General features: G+C 46.5%; 1 protein-coding gene across 2 annotated transcripts in view; it reads right to left on the reverse strand.

The window, feature by feature from the left end:
* Positions 1–16,602, reverse strand: part of LOC144136079 (uncharacterized) — a 32,296-nt gene that overhangs the window by 6,909 nt on the left and 8,785 nt on the right. Inside the window, exons 2-3 of one of the 2 annotated variants that reach the window (XM_077668219.1) lie at positions 9,385–9,519; positions 2,466–2,588 (exon numbers count right to left, since the gene is read on the reverse strand). In XM_077668219.1, coding sequence (XP_077524345.1) covers positions 2,466–2,588; positions 9,385–9,519 — 258 coding nt within the window. The remainder of the gene's footprint in view (positions 1–2,465; positions 2,589–9,384; positions 9,520–16,602) is intronic. The other variant, XM_077668220.1, reaches the window with a different exon arrangement.

Genomic DNA, 16,602 nt, shown 5'->3' on the forward strand with positions numbered 1-16,602 from the left:
GGTCACACGGGCAGTCTAACCTCGGTTATCAAATTTAACTGCAGTTATCCCACACCTCGCCACCGTTCTCGGTTAAGGCAGCCGATGACCCCTTGGGTCGAACAAATGAAGTGACGCAGTGATCGGAAAAACCAAGCTGCATTTGTAAACACCTTGATTATTGACAACGCAGTTTCTAGATTGCCGTTCGACGGCGCGGAAACAGTGCGCTCAAACGCCGCACTGTGGCAGCACATCACCGTATACCTCCGCGCCTCCCACAAGTCGCCCATGCCAGGCCAACATCGCCAACTCTGCGATGCATCTCTGACGCCACCGTCAGAAAAGCGTGGTAAAGTTTGTAGTTCTTGTAAATATCAAGTCCTGGGATAAAGAAATGTCAAAAAGGAATCCTATTTGAGGATCGCTGACCCGTATCATGTTACTAGCAGAAGTTATAACGGCGATACAAGGAACTTTCTGCTTAGAACCGCATAGCAGCTGCCGCCGGTGCGGCGCCGCTCAGCCGTCCTGCATGCTTCCACCACAGAGTAAGCGTCTACGCTAGCTCCGATGACAAGGCGTTGCTTAAATGAATCATGTTTTTATTTTATTATCAGACAATGTTGTTGATAGTAACGTAGTGCAATGAGCAGGGCATTTACTATAGCGCTGGCCAATTCCAAAGTGCCATCCGCTGTGGCTTCGATGCGAAACAAGTTAGGCCCATTGACGATCAGGGAGCAGTGGACTTCCAGGGCGCCGTCGTCTGGCTCGCTCACGGACGGCACCATTGCTACAAGCTCGTGGCATCCGGTGTTCGGAGCGTTACGAATTTGTCTCCTGTTTTTGTGATATGGCAGGGACTGGACCTTTTACAGCGAAAGCTGTAATAGCTGTGCAGAAGCCGTGTAGTATAAGCAATTTAAGTGTACAACGGCAGCTGGGTAACGCGTTCGATGGACACCACCGCTACGTACCTCAAAGCGTGATTGAGATGTCCACTGACCCAGTGAGCCAGTTATGCGCCTTTCCTTTGCTCAAAACCAACGGAGGGTTTAGACTGCGAATAATACAGCACTGGGAACTAGAATATTTGCTTCGTGCAAGCGGGCCCTGGAGTCAGTGAAAGATCTTCAGGTGGTCGAAATTATTTCGGATCCCTCCAGTATGGCATCCTTTTCTCTATTCTTTCGCTCCCACTTCCCTCCCATTCCTTACGGCGCGGTTGAGGTGTCCACTGAGAAGTGAGAGAGGTACAGTGCCATTTCCTTTCCTTAAGAACCGCTAATCCGTGAAGTGTGCCAGGAACGCGATCGAACCGAAGATCGCAAGCGGAAGAAGACCGAGTATGCATGTGAGCGTATAGACGCCAAAACGGGCCTGTGAGACGCCCAACCGGGCGGTCGCCTGTGAAACGTCAAACTGCAGGCCTGCCACTCCACACCTCTCGGCCGCTAATGACAATCAGCTTTCGCTGAATAATGCGCTATGCCGCTAAGCTTAGATCCAAAACGTTAGAGATCACTGCACCTACCCGCATGGGAGGAATGCGAAAGCATTGACGCCTCCACGACACTCGTCGCCTCTCTTTGCCCCTCTTTGAGCCAATCGAAGTCCGCTTCTCATTAATTAGCAAATTAATCTATGCCAATCAGACTTTTCCTTCGATTAATTATCACTCATCAAACACATTTCAATACATTTCAAACTTTATTTTCACTTCTTTGCTTATTTTCCCACTCTTTTGCCATCAACGACTGTTTTCCCGTCCACTCACTATATCGACATCTGCGCTATTTCGAAGTTTTTTTTACATTATTCGCTCTAATAAATAACTAATCATTCTATTGATATCAAAATTTTCGCGCATCATCCTCACATCGTCCTCTATCGATCACAACCATTCGTTTGATATTACCTCTTCTGAGAACGTCACAATCGCTGCGGACACGTTTTGGTGACACGCTTTCGTGACACGACCCCGCCGACATAGCCTAGAAACGCTTTCTCGTTAATAATTTTTTCGACATTACGACGATATAAAATGTGTAACTTGAGCACCGTGGAACGGGGCTGCAGTGCCCTGTTGCTGCACCGTCGGTGGGCACCCGAAGGCTGCATAAAAGCGCCGTTGGTCGACACTCTTGACACTGCCAATTTTAATGTATTGCTCTGGAAACGAGCTTTCATGTGAAAAATGTATGCTGTTGAAGCGGACCGGCTCGTGCTCTTTTCGTGCTCGGACTCCAGCGGGCACCTTCCGTCCACAAGCGCCACCATTTTCTCGATTGCAGATGCAAATCGAAGTCGTCAAATTCAGTTTTCGACAACCGTGGTTAGCGGTGTAACCGTGATCGGTTCCTCGGTGTGGAGAGCGGTAATAACTTTCAGCGAAAACCGTGGTTAAGCGTGCCCATGGGACAAGGGTCCTCTTAATGAATTGACTTCGTAACAATTTTCGTTCACGAAATGATTGTACTCACTCTTTTCGCAGCACACTTGACCATGCTGGCAGCCGAACAGAAAGGGCTTGAATATCCAGTGCTGGCAGCTGTCCATAGGAGTGCATTTATAGCCCTCAGTCTCGCACTTCAGTACTTTCCCTTCTGTTGATGATGTTCATTCGAGGCATCACGTGCATGCGGAGACGGTCGAGCATGACAAACAGGCTTTCATCAAAAGTGGACGATTCATATATATTTAACTACAAATTAATTGTACTGCTTTTGAATTTGGCGGTCATATCCGCAGTAGTGGCAGAGCGGACATGACGTTCGGCTGGTGGGCCCACAGGTACAGGGTTAGATTCCGGCGGCTGCATTTCGAATGAGGCGAAATGCGAAAATGCCTTTGTACTGAGGGAAGCCAACAGTCACCAAAACCAAGGAGCATAGGGGATGTTTTCCCCCAATTTGTGGTGGTAATTAATTGGAGATTAATAGTGTAAATATTGAATCACTTTAAGACAATTGATAAGAAAACAAAAGTAAAGACAACCACATGCCGCCGGTCGGATCCGAACCCGCAGCATCCGAATTTCTCGTTCGGTGTTCTACCAACTCAGATACGGCGACGGCTGTCCAATCTTCTGGTTTAGGGGGTATTTATGTGTAGTGTTACCGAACCTTGAGAGTGTTCACCAGCGCCGCCCTCGTACTAAGAGGCGGACGTAGTACGTCCTGCATTACCGCTACCAGTGTGACGTGGAACGTGATCGAACGGCCAGGGCGGAAGCCATGTGTGAACCCTCTTACGCTTCCTATGGCATCAAGGCTACCAGATTCGAGGCCCTGAGTAAACTATTAAGCAGACAAGTAAACAACTATTTAGCAGACAAGACGAGGCAATATTTGCACTATTAATCTTCAATTAACACTGCAGCTGTCGTCTAGTGGTCTGAGCATCTTCCTTGCTTGCGGTAGGTGCGGGCTTCGATCCCCGGTGCCGCCGGGTACCCACCGGTGAAACAATGGGTACAAGCTTTCCCCTGGTCTAGTTCTCGGCTTATTTATGGTGAATTGCTTGGGAATTGGGTCTCTGACCCCACCTTGAGTAGACGAAAATACCTTGTGCCATGGCGCTCTTTGGCCTCAGATGCCCTTGCGCCATAGAAAAATTCATCATCATCATCATAATCATCACCAATTAATTAACACCATAAATAAAAAAAAATCCTCTACACTCCATGGTTTTGGTGACTGTTGGCTTCCGTCATGACATAAGTGAAGCAGCGCGAAAGAAGAAGCCCGAAGGACAAACGAAGAAGGGACAGGAAAGAGCGCTGAACTGAAACTGATTATTATTGAGCGAAACGCGCACAATATACAGGAAGCCTGTGGCAGAGGTAATCAGATGCACTCAACGTCACATGGTTTAAAGAGATCTAAAAGCAATAAAATACATAACAAGGTGATAAAGCTAAAAGACGATTGAATAACAAAAGGATTAGTAAAAGAATGAAAATGTACACTGGATGACTATATAACAGTTAATGTCACATGGTGTAAAGACCCATAAAGCCGATAAACAAAAGAACATCTACAATAAGGTGACAACTGTAAAACCGATAAATCTGACAAATTAATGGTAGAAAAAATATACACAGAATGAATGTTACAACGTGTGGCTAAAAAATGCAAAGACTTTAACAATAAAAACGACAAAACAGTTACACTCAACGATTCAAACAAACGCAGTCAACATTAAAATTTAACAATGCTGTTCTAAAAAGTCAAGTTCACTCCCATACATTGATTTTGACGCGTCACTGCCATACTCTAACCCCTTTCTTTTTATAAAGAAGGCTTCCTGGAACTCCCGGGTTACGCTGTCGTTACTTCTATCAAGAACCACAGTTTCACGTAAACGAGGCATGCATATAAGATTTTCAGCGCTCTGCATTTACATTTTCAGCGCTCTTTACTGTCCCTTCTTCGTTTTTGCCTTCGGGCATCTTTCGCGCTGCTTCACTTATGTCAGAATGGACCGACTAACCCAGCAAAATGTTCTACTTTAGTGGCTTCCGTCATGCATATCATAACGAGCACCTCACTTCCCTTCACTTGTCTGCTTAAGAGTGTAACGAGGACCTCGAATATGACAGCCTTGATGTCATAAAGAGCATAAGAGGGTTCTCGCACAGCTTCCGCCCTCACCGTTTGACCACGTTCTTACGCGGCACTCGTGGTAATACAGGAAGTACTATGTCCGCCGCTATGGATGAGGGTGGCGCTGGTAAACACTCTCAAGGTTCGGATACACTACACATAAATACCCCCGAAAGCAGAACATTGGATAGCCGTCACCGTCGCTCAGTTAGTAGAGCACCGGACGCGGCCTTCTTCGGAGGTGGTGGGTTCTGATCCCACTGGTGGCATGTGGTTGTTTTTTCGTCTGCTTTCTTATCAATTGTCTTGAAGTGACTGAATGTTTACACTATTATTCTCCAATTAACGCCACAAATTAAAAAAGAAACACATCCCCTATGCTTCTTGGTTTCCATGACTGTTGGCTTCCGTCATGTCTGTCATAACGAGCACTTTTTCCTTCACTTGTTTGGTTTTTGGTTTGGTTTATGAGGGTTTAACGTCCCTAAGCGACTCAGGCTATGAGGAACACTGTAATGAAGGGCTCCGGGAATTTCGACCACCTGGGGTTCTTTAACGTGCACTGACATCGCACAGCACACGAGTCTCTAGAATTTCGCCTTCATCGAAATTCGACCGCCCCGGCCGGGATCGAACCCGCATCTTTCGGGTCAGCAGCCGAGCGCCATAACCACTGAGCCACCGCGGCGGACTTTTTCCTTCACTTGTCTCCTTTGCACTGAGGCTACTGTACAGGATGCAGAACCTCACGAGGTAAAAATAAATCCAGCGTCCTCCACTGCGCTTCGATCAATCAATCAATCAATCAATCAATCAATCAATCAATCAATCAATCAATCAATCAATCAATCAATCAATCAATCAATCAATCAATCAATCAATCAATCAATCAATCAATCAATAAGAGGTGATGCGCTTTTCCGAAGTTTTAGCGAAGACACATTTTCAAAAAAAGAAAGAAGTTGGCAACGTTGCTTTAGGTTCATACAATGTTCGCATAGATTTGTAAAGTTCTGGCTGGGTAGTGTTGCTTTTCTCGTCGAAAACTGTCCACGAAGAAAGGAAAGACGCAATAAGCGCCTCACTCTCGGTGGACACCCGAATCGCACCGTGAGGGAAGGGATGAAGGATGGAATTATGGAAGGAAGAGAGGAAGGCATCGCAGTGCAGGGCTGTGGAAAAAAGTTCGGCAGAGAGAAGACTGCTTACGTGTGGGAATGCGAACGCATGTCGCAGACGCAAGACAGACATTTGGTTGCGGTTTGTGAACTGAGTTTATTTCAGGCGATGAGTATTTTTTTCCAAGTATGAGATCACCCAAACACTCACGCGCGCGTATAACACCACCAGTAGCGCTGTACGACAAACGGTTGGTTCACAGTTTTGATAAGAAAGCCTGGGAATGCATACAATTGAAGGTACATATGTAGTAGGTTCGATTCCCTGCCGTAAGCTAGCCTCCAACTTGACTTGCGCATGTAAGCTATATGCAACGAGAAACGTTATGACACCACAGCACAAACGGTTGCGCCACTATTTTGGTACGAATGTTGGGAGAACTGGCGCCACATTAGACGAACGACTTTTCTAGGATTGTCTCAAGTGGCGGTGCCCCGCTTGCTGTGTGCGTCATACGGCTGCTTGATGACGTGACTGTTTTTTCCTGCCATCTCACATACACACCCCGTCTTTTCTCGTAATGGGACTAGTAATGCTTTCGCATTAATAACTTCGACCACCTGGGATTCTTTAACGTGCACCGACATCGCACATCACACGAGTGTCTCTTGCAATTGTCCTGGGCTCAGTAGCCAAACGCGCTAGGCACTGACCCACCTTGGCGGGTCCTCATCGAAATGCTAATCGCTGTGAGGGCGTTGCAGGGCCGCAAGTAGGAAAATAAAACTGACGTCACAAGAGGAACAGACGGTTCCAGTCAGGGTGTGGCGAGTAAAATGTAACTGCACAGGAGCCGAGCATTCTAATGGAAATATTTATAGCTCTTTTCCGGTTAGAGAAGTGGGCCGAATACGTGACGTGGAAGTGGCGGCACCATGCATTAATTTCATTCACGTGTGCGATGTCAGTGAACGTTGGAGAACCCCAAGTGGTCTAAATTAAACTGGAGCCCTCCAGATAGGTCGTCCCAAGTCCAGCTTTCTTGGGCAAACATTTTGAGAATTGGAAAATTGTAAGACACTCTTATGGAAATCTTGAAGGTAATGGTTCATTATTCTGACATGTATCAAAATCTTTCTTTTAAAGTGTTTCCATCGATCGCATCGAACAGTTAAGACTGCCATAGAAAACCAATACGGAACGCTTTTGACGATAGCAAAAACGTGAATAGAAAAAAAAATACAAGCCTGCCGTCGAATGGTCTGCGGATATATTGACTGTTATAGGAATATCTTACATTATATGAAAAAAACTGCGTTCATAAGCGGTTTCCCGCTCAAAAATGTTTTTGCCCAGAATTGTTGGGTATGAGCCCATGTGCAGCTTTGAAACCCTTGTTAATCCCCACGTACCAACAAATTTGGATATGAGCCCATGTGCAGCTTTGGGACCCTTGTTAATCCCCACGTACCAACAAATTAGGGTATGAGCCTATCTGCAGCTTTGGGACCCTTGTTAATCCCCATGTACCAACAAATTTGGGTATGAGCCCATGTGCAGCTTTGGGACTTTTGTTAATCCCCACGTACCAACAAATTTGGGTGTGAGCCCATGTGCAGCTTTGGGACCTTTGTTAATCCCCACGTGCCAACAAATTTGGGTATGAGCCCATGTGCATCTTTGGGACCCTTATTAATCCTCACGTACCAACCAATTTGGGTATGAGCCTATGTGCAGCTTTGAGACCCTTGTTAATCCCCACGTACCAACAAATCTGGGTATGAGCCCATGTGCAACTTTGGGACCCTTGTTAATCCCCACGTACCAACAAATTTGGGTATGAGCCCATGTGCAGCTTTGGGACCCTAGTTAATCCCCGCGTACCAACAAATTTGGGTATGAGCCCATGTGCAGCTTTGGGGCCCTTGTTAATCCTCACGTACCAACAGATTTGGGTATGAGCCCATGTGCAACTTTGGGACCCTTGTTCATCCGCACGTACCAACAAATTTGGGTATGAGCCCATGTGCAACTTTGGGACCCTTGTTAATCTCCACGTACCAACAAATTTGGGTATGAGCCCATGTGCAGCTTTGGGACCCTTGTTAATCCCCACGTACCAACAAATTTGGGTATGAGCCCATGTGCAACTTTGGGACCCTTGTTAATCCCCACGTACCAACAAATTTGGGTATGAGCCCATGTGCAGCTTTGGGACCCTTGTTAATCCCCACGTACCAACAAATTTGGGTATGAGCCAATGTGCAACTTTGAGACCCTTGTTAATCCCCACGTACCAACAAATTTGGGTATGAGCCCATGTGCAGCTTTGGGACCCTTGTTAATCCCCACGTACCAACAAATTTGGGTATGAGCCCATGTGCAGCTTTGGGACCCTAGTTAATCCCCACGTACCAACAAATTTGGGTATGAGCCAATGTGCAACTTTGGGACCCTTGTTAATCCCCACGTACCAACAAATTTGGGTATGAGCCAATGTGCAACTTTGGGACCCTTGTTAATCCCCACGTACCAACAAATTTGGGTATGAGCCAATGTGCAGCTTTGGGACCCTTGCTAATCCCCACGTACCAACAAATTTCATTGACGGCTTTTTTGGAATGCCTCTTCGGCTCCTGATGCCGCTGCATTTGAAAAGAGTTTTATCCTATGTGTAAAGTTGGTATTATCAACACACCCTGTTTCCATTGTTTGTTGCCTCTGAACATTGGATTTGCATAGTGTTTGGTTGTATTTTGCTTTTTGAATGTTACCCCCCTGCTTGGTCCGTATGACTGCTGTATGCGTAATTAATATAAATAAATAAATAAATAAGTAAAATGAATGCGCTGTCTATGCGCAACCACATTAGCAAGACAAGAAGCAAAAGCTTGTTCAAGATTTATTTAGTTCACGTGTTTCATGTCCAGTGTTCTGCAGTCAACTTCGTGCCGCTTCCGTTTAAACGCCTCAATGGCAAGGCCCGCGAAATCTTTCAGAAACAAGCGTTACGGTAGGGCGGTTGTGTTGGACGCTCCTTAAATACTCTGAGCACGTTGTTTCCTTAGTAAATGGCTTGGAGAACGTCCCATCCACTTGATGTCACGTCAATCCTGGCTAAGCCGGGGTACTTGTGCTGTGTCCTTTGTATGCTCGGAAATCCCGGCACCGACGAGCGGACGACAACGAAAAAGGCTAATTTATTCTGTATTTCGCTCGCGCCGTCTTAGGCTGCACAAGAAGTTTGACGTGCAGATCTCTATCGCCGCTGCAGAATGTATTGCTCTTCCCGGGGAACTTCCCTTATCAATTCACTGCTAGTCCCACATTTAAATCGTATGTTATAAAGTTACGAATAACAGAGCGCAGAAATTCGGACAGCACGGCAAGGCAATTAATGTAGCTATTTTTGCATGGAGAGGTTCACTCTGTGCGTAGCTTTGTTGAAAGAAGAAAGAAAACTAACGCCTAAAGAGCACCGTCTAACCAAGAGCGTACGCAGACGAAGTTGGCCTGGAGGCCGCCACCTTCTGATACATTCACTGCATCGCAGCTTATGAGTCTAGATAGTTTCCCGCGCAGTTAAGAACGCCGAGATGATATGCAGGGAACGAAGAGACAGTGAAAGTGAGAGAGATGAAGAAAACAAGACAAAACTTTGCCGTGTGGTACTTACTCTCGCCAATATTCCCGGATGGATTGAAGTTTGTTGGGTCATATGCGCCCGCCCTTTTGAGGCGGTGATCGTTTGTTCTCGCACTACCGCCGTGGTGCTCGGGCGAGTCCTCAGCCAATCCCAGGTGCTCATTTGCTGCGGGAAAAGTTGGGGAAATGAGGTGAGTCGACTCTGTCGCTGCAGCGTTCGCAAACACGGCGCAGCCTGACTCACGGTGCTCCCGTCGCTGCACCGAGCGCCTAATGGAGCACCGTTCTGTCATATATCGCGAGTAACGGGGCCCCGGTAATAAGCGCGCCAGACATAGTGATAATTGACGCGCCCTACTTGGTGCATGGGATTGCTGGAAAGGCGCGTGGGAGTGCACTGGGGTCAGGTACTCGCCGCACTAGGCGAAGGCGTTCGGTTCTTAGACACGCGAAGTCGCGGGTTGTCTGTCGATTTATACGGATCTTGGCGACTTATGTCGTCCATCACAGCGCGTTCATTGCTTCCGGAAGAAAGGCCTCTCGTGGGCCATTGTTGCTCGGATCACGTCTTTCTTCTTTCCTTTTCGCGCTTTGAACGGGCTCGCCGAAATAGCGTCGGGCCATTGTGAGCAGGCACGTAGGTTGCGTGAGTGCCTGAAACTGCTGACGCCATCTAGGAGGAGGCAGAGCGGGCCGGCTCCTTTCCTGCACAATGCAGGAGTAACGCGTGGTTGAAATAGCATTACAGGACACAAAAATCACTGCAAGAGACCGCATATCCGCTACTCTGTCGTCGCCCAGAGAGGAAGAGAATAGGTTAAATCATTTTGATTCGCCTGTTCGTGCACCGGTGATTCAACGCCTATTAGCGGCGGTGCCGTGGAACACTTTTTTTTCATTCCTTAACACACTCAGTTTCATTTTAGTTAATTTTTTTACTTGCTATTAACTCTTTCGGTCGCGCGCTGCCTTCGAACAGAGAATAATAAAAGCGAGAAAGTACTTTTATCTATCGAAACAGATGCTGGAAGCCAGCGCCCACTCAACTGACTTGCTTGGGGAGCAAGCCCGTCGCCAACGTAGTAATTTTCCGCCCTGCCTTGCAATCGGTGTGTGGGGGGCGGGTTTGAAGCGCGGCACGGAGGACACCTCACAACCAACATTTATTGATCCCTTCCGCTCTCATCGCCGGGGTCTTCCTTCGAACTTTGCTTCGGAAGTTGTTCGTCCGCGCCAAGCCCATTTGAGGCTATCGTCGGCGTAACTGCTTTATGTATCCTGGTACTAAACGTGGCCAATTTATGCCGGCGGGAACAAGAAGGAGGACAGGTAGGTGAAAGAGAATGGTACTCCGTGTGCTACCCTGTACGAGCTCAAAAATTTGCAACGCATGAGCTCGCGAGATGGCAGCAGCGTCGTGCCTGCTTGAAACCAGCGTTATTGTAGCTCGTATATGTGCTGCACCTTAAAAAAAATGCCCTATTCGAGGTGGTCACCCAGTACAGCTCATCGAAGATTCTTTAAACCGCTTCTCAAGAATTCGATGCAAAAAACTGTTCTCTGTAGTTCAGCTCGTAGCTAACACCTGTCTTGTACCCGAACGACGCTAAACGGTATCCAGGAAAGTGTTTGACGAATATACCTGCTTTAGGTAAGGTGAAAGACTGTCATTTTCTAATTCACCATGTAGCACTTCACCGCGCTTTAGATGGGAGGAAGACTATTTGTAGTGTCACGAGAAACCTGCTGAAACCGGACGTATGATTAGGCCACTGGCGTGTACGGAGACTGCCTGACTGAGCTGAAGTCAGCAGCAACACCCTTTCCCGCCGCCGCCCGGAAACGTGGTTTTGTAATGCAAAATCCACCGCTTCTTCCAATCAACCACCAACCCTTTCATTCAGAAGTCAAACACCTTTAGAGCCCCACTCCAGTTCTCCAGTTTTCCTAGCCCCCCCCCCCCCCCCCCCAGATGCATTGGTGACAGCGCCGTTGCGCTAGGTTTTTGACTTGTCGTTTTTACCTAGGGGTGTGCGAATATTGAAATTTTCGAATACGAATCGAATACGAATATGAAGAAAAAATGGCTTCGAATATCGAATCCAGTATGGAATATCTGGTCAGCATAAAAAATAAATTGAGAAAAGATAAACAAGCAAACATTGCTGCTCATATTTTTTTCAAAATAGTGTATGGCCTTTGCAACTGAAATAAACGAAACTAGACTGCCTGAGCACCGTATAAAAAAATCATGATGTGCGCAGAAATGTATAACATAACATGTAAAGCATAACAGTATCCAACCTGCAGTGTGTTCAGGCAAAATGAAATCCATAACATGATAAGACTTGAACCAAAAATAACATGATGGCTAGTAAAACCTCATTAATTCGGAGTTCTAATAACCGACAGAAATGCCCGGGTTATTCGAAGGTCGGTTTATAAAATGCCCCGTGGCCCCGAAAAAAAACTACCGAAAATGCGGTAGTCTTATGAGGCAACTCTATCGTGCAAACACCTGTAATCACGTGACGAGCACCCAGTTTCGGCGTGCTGGAAGACATCGCGAACGTAAGCGAGATGGGAACGCACATTGACGTCGGAATGATGAGACTGCTTCTAAAAAGGAAAAAGAAATGACCAGCGACGCGTCAGTCAGCGTCTGAAAGCGGCATGGTCCGATAGTTGCCATTCTCACGGGCGAGTGGCGAAGCTCAGAAACCAAAACTACGCGGCCTGGTTATTCTTTTCACCTAGTGACAGGGGCCCTCCAAACGTTGTCACGCCTGCCGTTACGCCCACTTAAGAGGTTCATGGGTTACAGTGCACCATGCAATAAATAGGCGGGATTTTTACAGTATCGCTTGCCTTGTTTTGACACCTCGACTCGCCCCTTCGGGAGCCTCACGCGAAATTCCGCAAGGAGGCTTTCTCGCATAGCGTAGTTGACCAAAACAAGATGGCGGTGGTCACGCTCAGAGAGTTAAGGCGACAAAACCCATGCCATGGGTGTGGGCATTAATTAGATAACATATTACGGAAGGATAAAAAAATAAACGCGCTTTCGCGTTGTAATTGTTAGAAGCGGGCCGTCCCACATCTTGTTCGCAGTACGTGTGGTATGTGGGAAAGCCCACTTGCGGAATTGCGCACAAGGTCAAGCCTAGCGGCATCGGAATGCGGTCGGTCCACGCGATAAACGATGGAGAAGAAAGAGAAGAGGGCCTCTATATTGTTTTCCTAGAATTTTAAGCTCTATATTCGGATAATTTGTCTAGATATTGCGCTTTTGCCACAATAAAATTCACGAAAGTCGGCGCGGTATACGATGGCTGCCGAGTATTCGGGAGTTTTCGAATATTCGGAAATTCACGAATATCATTTCTCGAATACGAATACGAACCGAATATGAAACATATTCGATTCGTATTCAAAATTTCGAATATTCACACAACCCTGGTTTTAACAGATAAACGTTGATGAGCACCTGCTGGCAATATAGGTGAACTACAGTATACTGAAGTCATTTGAAACGAAATATCGACCGTTTCTGAAGTCTCTGGCTTCTTGCGAAAACGATATTTGACAAGCTGCTTCTTTTCGCGGACTCCACGGTTGGAAACAAACAAAAAATACAATGTAATTTATTGTAAGTTTTCGAAGGAGCATGGTGATAAGATGCACAACAAAGTTCACGTGCTTTACTAAACGAGCTTCTTTGACTTTAGCAAGTTGATCTGTAACCAACGCTCCAGTTTTTAAGTGTAAGTTTTAAGTTTCAATCTTGTTGCCAGCGAGAACAAAACAATTTTCTATGCTTTGTGTTCGGCGCATGATAGCCTTAGATGCTTATGCGCCACTAAACCCAACAAAATACAACACGCGAGGGAGGCGTCTCGGCGCCGTAGCCATATGTCATGCCGATAACTTGACTGTTCGTCGGGCGACGTCGGCCACTCATGCAAAACTCTTCCCTTTATGCGCTTGTTCTCACGGCCTCCGAGCTCCTTTTCTTTCTTTTATTCTATTCGCTGCTTAATATTTGCTCTTCTTTGCTCACTGGACCACCTCTGCTAAAGAAACCATACACCCCACCGTCTACTTAAAGGAGGCTTTGTTGCAACATGACAGGCATAGTGGCAAAGCCTCACAGCATCGACCGTCTGAGGCACTGTGTTTCGCAATAATCCCGTTATCTCATGGGCTACAGCGTATGCTGGTGAAATGAGCCCGTGCAACACTAGATATGCCGGTGCTAGCGCACACGCGATGCACTAGTAGCGTTTGCACCTCACATTCATACCGAATATGATTTCTGCCTCGACTATTCGACTTCTCCTTGAAGCATTGAACAGAAGCGGTAACACGAGGGTGTACGACTTTCAAGGAGCTACTCATTGCGCGAGAATGGCTATGTTAACGTCAAGAACAGGGTTAATTTCAGCGATGTAGCGTTTTCAAGACGATTGGGCAGCGCTCCCTGCACTCAAGACTGAGACATATCAAGAGTTACTTCGTTGCTTGAACTGTATGGTCTACGAAACGAAGAAAAAGCAAGAAAAAGAAGCAAGAGCTCTTCTATCTTCTTGCTTTCAAGAAATGAGAAGCAGTCATCTCTGGTGAATTTTTAGTGGAGCTAAAAGTTCTTTCTCTCTGTCTTCAATAGGCGCTGCTACGTTCCCTGCTATTATCACAATTGGCCCACTTTGTGAGTCCTGAATTCTGGAATGAGAAAAATGAAGACGCAAAAAGTGCAATACGTAGCAATTAGATGTCGACACGGGTCCCGAAGCCTCTCCGATCCACTCACTAAAACCCTTCTTTAACTGAGAATGTATAACTGGCAGGCGGAAAACATAAAGGCAAGGAAAAGAAGAGGACTTCACAGATAACGGCTCTAGCAATGTAAACTAACACCATCTACCACAACCCTTTTTTAATTATCGTCTATAGCTGTTGATGTTAATGTCGTCTGTGCTTTTTCGAGCTGCTTGGTTTTTTCTAATATCAGGCTGGTTGCTGATGATAAAATCTGTGCAGAACTTTGCGGAAGCAGTGGCAGCTTTCTTGCCATATTACGCATACAAGCTTCTACAATAGGCGACCACACCCTTTGCCACATCATGAGCGGAACATCGCATTTTTGCTCGCAGCTAACGCATTAAATCGTTTATTTAGTCACCAGGGAAACGTTTCTTTGTCCTGTAGCTTAAGACTGCGGCAATGGCAAAGCCCCTGCGTTTATGCTTGCCCTCGCTAATGCACGCTGATCTATACGTGAATTCCATTTGCATTAAACAAGGGCTTGTTTTCTTTGTGCTGTACAGACCACAAACGATGAATGATACCATTACATTAGGTCCTTCCTGCACGAAACGTTTATAGATGAGAGCCAAACACAAAACTCTCCTTTTGCCTTGACGCAAAGCGTCCGCTATTATAATCTTTACACGCGCCACAAAATGGTAAAATGCACTTGGCACCAGTATGTAAAACTTCGCTCTCACTGTAGCTACGGCCCAAGTCAGTGTTGCCGTTTCGTGTTTTGCCATTTCGTGGCCGTCATCAGCGCAGTGTCAGCTGGCTAGGTATGTGTCTAAATATTAGGGACAGCAGCTCTGTGCGTTGGCGCCGCACGCTTACAGCTGTGTCTTGCAGAAAAATTATCAGTGCTCGGGCATATAAGTTTTTCGGAAGCAACCAAAACTTCCGCAAGTTGCTCGCGTACACGGGGCATTACTTGTGAACGTCCCCTCAGCCGATGTCGCGCACCTCAGTTCTTTCGCCCCAGCGGCGCTCAGTGTAAAGAGATTCAAGAGGCGATTTTCAACGGTTCACTAGTGTGCCGTATTTTCTACGCATGTACGGTCCTCGTTCCGGAGTAGCAGCATCATTTGAGAATCATTGAGTTCAAGAGCCCAAGAGGACTTCCTGTAACGGACGAGTGGTGTCATCAATCGGCGATTTAGTTGCGGCACAACAAATGCCTGCTCACGCGCATGAGACTGCAGAGCGTGGTCTGTTGTGTTAACATTGTTATTATTGTCGCTGACGAGAAAAAAAGGCATAAAGTCTATGTACGTCGGTTCTCGAAAACATTTTCTGGAAACATTTACCTATAAGCTCAGCCGGCTTTGAAGAACATTTCCGGTTGCTGCGATCGCGAGGTATATTTAGCTGCGCATTGAAGAGTGAAGCTTTGTTGTTCATAACGTTGCTGGCGTGTCGCTACGCTCACAGATACATGGCCAAACCGCCTGCGGAAGGAACCTGCAGCTATATGGGGGCTTTAAACTTTTTTCCTCCTGAAAAAGTTTTATTAAGTACTGCAGACGCCGGATAAATTTTCCTGTCAAATTTTATTCGGGCAAGTGCAGTTAAAGACCGCTGGAAAAATGTTTGGTCGCTATAATCGCCAGATTTTACATTGAGATGCGCGGATTTTAAATGCCCTTCAAAGGCATTAAGGTACTTTGTTGGGCGAGTTGATGACTGAACATAAATCCATCGAGTTGCCAGTCAGCGCTCGTGTGTGTCTGTTCTCTTATGTCCCGTTCTTTTGCTCTGCATTCCTTCATAATGACCATTATAAAGGTCATCTTGTCGATGTAAAAAGTTTCAATGGCTTGTGGAGCCGGTTGGGTTGGAACTGAATAGTCCTCAGGCTGAAGGGAATGCCGTTCACTTGCACACAAAGCTGAAAGGCGCACTCTAAACGCACAGGCTAGCTTGTGAAAAATGAACAGCGACATGATACAGGAGAATAATTCCAAAGCAATAATGGCAGCAGCGTGGAATACGTAGAAAAAGACAGCACGGAAGTGAAAATAAGAGGTTTTAACCAGGATACCGGTTGCCTATTCGAAGATGGGGAAGAAGAACGCAATTATAGAGGCAAGAGGCAAAACACGTAAAGCGGACGCGAGGAATCTGAGGCACTATCACAGCCAGTCATACGAACGCGACGCGCTCAGGAAGCGAAGCGGTAAGTAGGGATATGTTTTTTCAGCAGTGCAAGGAAAAGACAATGAGAGGTATATCATAATGACCACTGCCACTTTTCCATACCGTGCTCAAGTGCGCGCACCCACATCAGCTGTAGCCGCGCACAAAATGCACCGGTAAAATTGGAATTCTGAGTGGTCTTATAAGTAAAAGTTACTCGTTTGCTTTACGACAGCGTAAGTGAATACTCTGTTGACTCGATCCTGTGACTGTATGCAGCGCTTTGTGGAGGCCTTCTTCAAGG

Source organism: Amblyomma americanum, chromosome 1 (genome assembly GCF_052857255.1).
Source record: "Amblyomma americanum isolate KBUSLIRL-KWMA chromosome 1, ASM5285725v1, whole genome shotgun sequence".
NCBI classification, from domain to species: Eukaryota; Metazoa; Arthropoda; class Arachnida; order Ixodida; family Ixodidae; genus Amblyomma; species Amblyomma americanum.